The sequence below is a fragment of the Palaemon carinicauda genome, chromosome 40 (assembly GCF_036898095.1).
Source record: "Palaemon carinicauda isolate YSFRI2023 chromosome 40, ASM3689809v2, whole genome shotgun sequence".
Taxonomy (NCBI): Eukaryota; Metazoa; Arthropoda; class Malacostraca; order Decapoda; family Palaemonidae; genus Palaemon; species Palaemon carinicauda.
The window spans coordinates 4229415-4234835 of NC_090764.1; the positions used below are offsets into that span (position 1 = coordinate 4229415).

At 39.2% G+C, this 5421-nt stretch overlaps 1 protein-coding gene across 1 annotated transcript; it reads left to right on the top strand.

Annotated features, from left to right (window-relative positions):
* Positions 1 to 1215: 1215 nt before the first annotated feature.
* Positions 1216 to 4432, top strand: LOC137631665 (golgin subfamily A member 6-like protein 25). The gene is made up of 4 exons (XM_068363540.1): positions 1216 to 1357; positions 1565 to 2027; positions 2938 to 3551; positions 3648 to 4432. Exons 1-4 carry the CDS (start codon positions 1216 to 1218, stop codon positions 4430 to 4432), a joined length of 2004 nt encoding a protein of 667 aa, XP_068219641.1.
* The last annotated feature ends 989 nt before the right edge of the window (positions 4433 to 5421 follow it).

Sequence of the window (5421 nt, forward strand, 5' to 3'; positions counted from 1 at the left end):
CTATTCTTTATTAAACGCAGAAACCCTCAAAGTTTACTCGGTGAATAAGTATCTTAGATCTTCCTAAAGCAAGAAATAGGAAGCGAGAGACTGAATTTATTCTCGTGCCGTTCGAGATACCCTGACACAAGCAATAGACTCGTTATAAGTTACGAGCGAAGACGCTTTTTCTAGAGTGGCAACAAATTGCGTCGACATTTCGCGCTATGAACTATGTTCGAACTAGTTCTCTCCTTTGTTTATTTCTTTCATTGAGGTGTTGCTGGAGTTACGTACTTATAATAATAATAATAATAATAATAATAATAATAATAATAAATTTCTTTCTTTCATTGAAGTTTTAATGATGTTATGACTTATAATAATAATAATAATAATAATAATAATAATAATAATAATTATTATAATAATCCTTTCTTGCATTGAAGTCTCACTGATGTTACGTACTTTTAATAATAATAATAATAATAATAATAATAATAATAATAATAACAATAATAATAATAATCATAATAATAATAATAAATCTATTTTTTTCTTTCACTGAACACTTACTGATGTTACGTACTTATTATAATAATAATAATAATAATAATAATAATAATAATAATAATAATAATAATAATAATAATAATAGTCTTTATTTCATTGAAGTCTTACTGATGTTACGTACTTTTAATAATAATAATAATAATAATAATAATAATAATAATAATCTCCTTATACGCCTATTGACGCAGACCCTCAGTTAGATTTCGCCAGTCGTCTCCATCTTGAGATTTTAAATCAAAACTTCATTCATCACCTCCTACTTCACGCTTCATAGTCCTCAGCCATATAGCCCTGGGTCTTCCAACTGATCATATGTATATATAGACAGTCTCTACGGCATTGTCCTGGGAGCCTATAGGTCTATCTGTTGAGTCATCAGCAGGCACTGCCTGGCACTCCCTGGTCATAGCTTGGGTTGAGAGGAGGTTTGGGCGCTGATCGTATACTATATGGTCAGTCTCTAGGGCATTGTCCTGCTTGATAGGGCAATGTCACTGGCCCTTGCCTCTGCCATTCATGAGCGACCTTTAAACCTTATTTTGAGGTAATTTTCATGGTTTCAAGGTAATTCTAAGGTAATTTCGGGTTTACTAGCTCAACATTTAATGAAATTTGAAAAGGTTTTAAGGTAATCTAAGGTAAAAAGCAACAGCATTCAAGGTAATGGCCACATGGCTTACGCTCAAATTTAAACCCTGGTCTGGAGAAAGACTCTGGACTCAAGAGATAGACTCTTGGACTCAAGGGAAAGACTCTGGACTCAGGAGGAAAATTCTGGACTCAAGAGAAAGACTCTTGGACTCAAGTGAAATACTCTGGACTCAAGAAGAGAAAGACTCTTATACTCTAGAGAAAGACTCTGGGCTCAAGGAAAGGACTCTGGACTCAAGAGAAAAACTCTGGACTCAAGAGAAGGACTCAGGACTCAAGAGATAGACTCTTGGACTCAAGAGAAAGACTCTTAGACTCAAGAGAAAGACTCTGGACTCAAGAAAAAGACTCTGGACTCCAGAGAAAGACTGGACTCCAGAGAAGGACTCTGGACTCAAGAGAAAGACTCTTGGACTCAAGAGAAAGACTCTGAACTCAAGAAGAGAAAGACTCTTATACTCTAGGGAAAGACTCTGGACTCAAGAGAAGGACTCTGGACTCAAGAGAAAAACTCTGGACTCAAGAGATAGACTCTTGGACTCAAAGGAAAGACTGGACTCAAGAGAAAGACTCTGGACTCAAGAAGAGAAAGACTCTTATACTCTAGGGAAAGACTCTGGACCCAAGAGAAGGACTCTGGACTCAAGAGATAGACTCTTGGACTCAAGAGATAGACTCTTGGACTCAAGAGATAGACACTTGGACTCAAAAGAAAGACTCTTAGACTCAAGAGAAAGACTCTGGACTCAAGGGAAAGACTCTGGACTCGAGAGAAAGACTCTGGACTCAAGAAAAAGACTCTTGGACTCAAGAAAAAGATTCTTGCACTCAAGGGAAAGACTCTGGACTCAAGAGAAAGACTCAGGACTCAAGATATAGACTCTTGGACTCAAAAGAAAGACTCTTAGACTCAAGAGAAAGACTCTGGACTCAAGAAAAAGACTCTTGGACTCAAGGGAAAGACTCTGGACTCAAGGGAAAGACTCTGGACTCAAGAAAAAGACTCTTAGACTCAAGAGAAAGCCTCTGGACTCAAGAGAAAGACTCTTGGACTCAAGGGAAAGACTCTGGACTCAAGAAAAAGACTCTTAGACTCAAGAGAAAGCCTCTGGACTCAAGAGAAAGACTCTTGGACTCAAGGGAAAGACTCTGGACTCAAGAAAAAGACTCTTAGACTCAAGGGAAAGACTCTGGACTCAAGGGAAAGACTCTGGACTCAAGAGAAAGACTCTTGGACTCAAAGGAAAGACTCTGGACTCAAGGGAAAGACTCTGGACTCAAGAAAAAGACTCTTAGACTCAAGAGAAAGCCTCTGGACTCAAGAGAAAGACTCTTGGACTCAAGGGAAAGACTCTGGACTCAAGAAAAAGACTCTTAGACTCAAGAGAAAGCCTCTGGACTCAAGAGAAAGACTCTTGGACTCAAGGGAAAGACTCTGGACTCAAGAAAAAGACTCTTAGACTCAAGAGAAAGCCTCTGGACTCAAGAGAAAGACTCTTGGACTCAAGGGAAAGACTCTGGACTTAAGAAAAAGACTCTTAGACTCAAGGGAAAGACTCTGGACTCAAGGGAAAGACTCTGGACTCAAGAGAAAGACTCTTGGACTCAAGGGAAAGACTCTGGACTCAAGAGAAAGACTCTTGGACTCAAGGGAAAGACTCTGGACTCAAGGGAAAGACTCTGGACTCAAGAAAAAGACTCTTAGATTCAAGAGAAAGCCTCTGGACTCAAGAGAAAGACTCTTGGACTCAAGGGAAAGACTCTGGACTCAAGAAAAAGACTCTTAGACTCAAGAGAAAGCCTCTGGACTCAAGAGAAAGACTCTTGGACTCAAGGGAAAGACTCTGGACTCAAGAGAAAGACTCTTGGACTCAAGGGAAAGACTCTGGACTCAAGAGAAAGACTCTGGACTCAAGGGAAAGACTCTGGACTCAAGAGAAAGACTCTTGGACTCAAGGGAAAGACTCTGGACTCAAGAGAAAGACTCTGGACTCAAGAAAAAGACTCTTGGACTCAAGGGAAAGACTCTGGACTCGAGAGAAAGACTCTGGAGTCAAGAGAAAGACTCTGGACTCAAGAAAAAGACTCTTGGACTCAAGAAAAAGATTCTTGCACTCAAGGGAAAGACTCTGGACTCAAGAGAAAGACTCAGGACTCAAGATATAGACTCTTGGACTCAAAAGAAAGACTCTTAGACTCAAGAGAAAGACTCTGGACTCAAGAAAAAGACTCTTGGACTCAAGGGAAAGACTCAGGACTCAAGGGAAAGACTCTGGACTCAAGAAAAACTCTTGGACTCAAGGGAAAGACTCTGGACTCAAGAAAAAGACTCTTAGACTCAAGAGAAAGCCTCTGGACTCAAGAGAAAGACTCTGGACTCAAGAAAAAGACTCTTGGACTCAAAAGAAAGACTCAGGATTCAAGGGAAAGACTCTGAACTCAAGAGAAGGACTCTTGGACTCAAAAGAAAGACTCAGGATTCAAGGGAAAGACTCTTAGACTCAAGAGAAAGACTCTGGACTCAAGAAAAAGACTCTTAGACTCAAGGGAAAGACTCTGGACTCAAGGGAAAGACCCTGGACTCAAGAAAAAGACTCTGGAATCAAGAGAAAGACTTTGGACTCAAAAGAAAGACTCAGGATTCAAGGGAAAGACTCTTAGACTCAAGAGAAAGACTCTGGACTCAAGAAAAAGACTCTTAGACTCAAGAGAAAGCCTCTGGACTCAAGAGAAAGACTCTGGACTCAAGAAAAAGACTCTTGGACTCAAAAGAAAGACCCAAGATTCAAGGGAAAGACTCTTAGACTCAAGAGAAAGACTCTGGACTCAAGAAAAAGACTCTTGGACTCAAGGGAAAGACTCTGGACTCAAGAAAAAGACTCTTAGACTCAAGAGAAAGCCTCTGGACTCAAGAGAAAGACTTTGGACTCAAAAGAAAGACTCAGGATTCAAGGGAAAGACTCTGGACTCAAGAGAAGGACTCTGGACTCAAGAAAAGGACTCTGGACTCAAGAGAAAGACTCTTGGACTCAATGGAAAGACTCTGAACTCAAGAGAAAGACTCTTGGACTCAAGAGAAAGACTCCGGACTCAAGGGATAGACCCTGGACTCAAAAGAAAGACTCTGGACTCAAGGGAAAGACTCTTGGACTCAAGGGAAAGACTCTGGACTCAAGGAAAGGACTCTGAACTCAAGAGAAAGACTTTGGACTCAAGAGAAGGATTCTAGACTCCACAGAAGGACTCTAGAATCAAGAGAAGGACTCAGGACTCAAGGGAAAGACTCTTGGACTCAAGGGAAAGACTCTGGACTCAAGAAAAGGACTCTGGGCTCAAGAGAAGGACTCTGGACTCAAGAGAAAGACTCTGGACTCAAGAGAAAAACTTTGGACTCAAGAGAAAGACTCCGGAATTAAGAGAAAGGGTCTTGGACTCAAGAAGCAGACAAGAGAAAGACTCTTGGACTCAAAAAAAAACAGACTCTTGGACTCAAGAGAAAGACTTTGGACTCAAGAGAAAGACTCTTGGACTCAAGGGAAAGACTCTGGACTCAAGAGAAGAACTCTGGACTCAAGGTACGAATTCTTTCCATCTCGTCATCCTCAGCCCCACTCTTCCTCCTCGAAGGTTAAATGAAATTACAATGGCAGTGAGGAAATTCCAGTGAGAAATGAGAGGAAAAAATGGGAGGAAATCTGATAAAGTGAGAAAAACTTTTAGGAAATTCTAATGGCAAATGGTGGAAGAAATGAAAAGAAATAGATGAAAAGAGATGAAAAGGTTGGTTGGTGTAAGGTTTTGCGAGTGGTAAAGGCGTCTTTTCAATAAGTTCAATATATTTTGCAGATATATAAATGTATATTTGGTATATTCATTATCGTGAATAGTGAAAAACTGGTCAGGTAAAATATTACTATACATTTTCCTGATATATAAATGTATATTTGTTATTCAATATCGTGAATAGTGAAAAAGTGGCCAAGTAAAACATTACTATATATTTTCCTGATAAATAAATGTATATTTGTTATTCAATATCGTGAATAGTGAAAAAGTGTTCAGGTAAAACATTACTATGTATTTTCCTGATATATAATTGTACATTTGTCATTCAATATCGTGAATAGTGAAAAAAGTGACCAGGAAAAACATTACTATATATTTTCCTGATATATAAATGTATATTTCTTATTCAATATCGTGAATAGTGAAAAAGTG

What these genes read in the sequence shown, in the direction of transcription:
- LOC137631665 (XM_068363540.1), top strand. Translation starts at nt 1,216, where the DNA reads ATGGCCACATGGCTTACGCTCAAATTTAAACCCTGGTCTGGAGAAAGA. An exon ending in GACTCAAGAAAAAGATTCTT is followed by an intron (nt 2,028 to 2,937) that starts GCACTCAAGGGA and finishes TGGACTCAAGAG; the next exon opens with AAAGACTCTTGGACTCAAGG. An exon ending in ACTCTTAGACTCAAGAGAAA is followed by an intron (nt 3,552 to 3,647) that starts GCCTCTGGACTC and finishes TCTGAACTCAAG; the next exon opens with AGAAGGACTCTTGGACTCAA.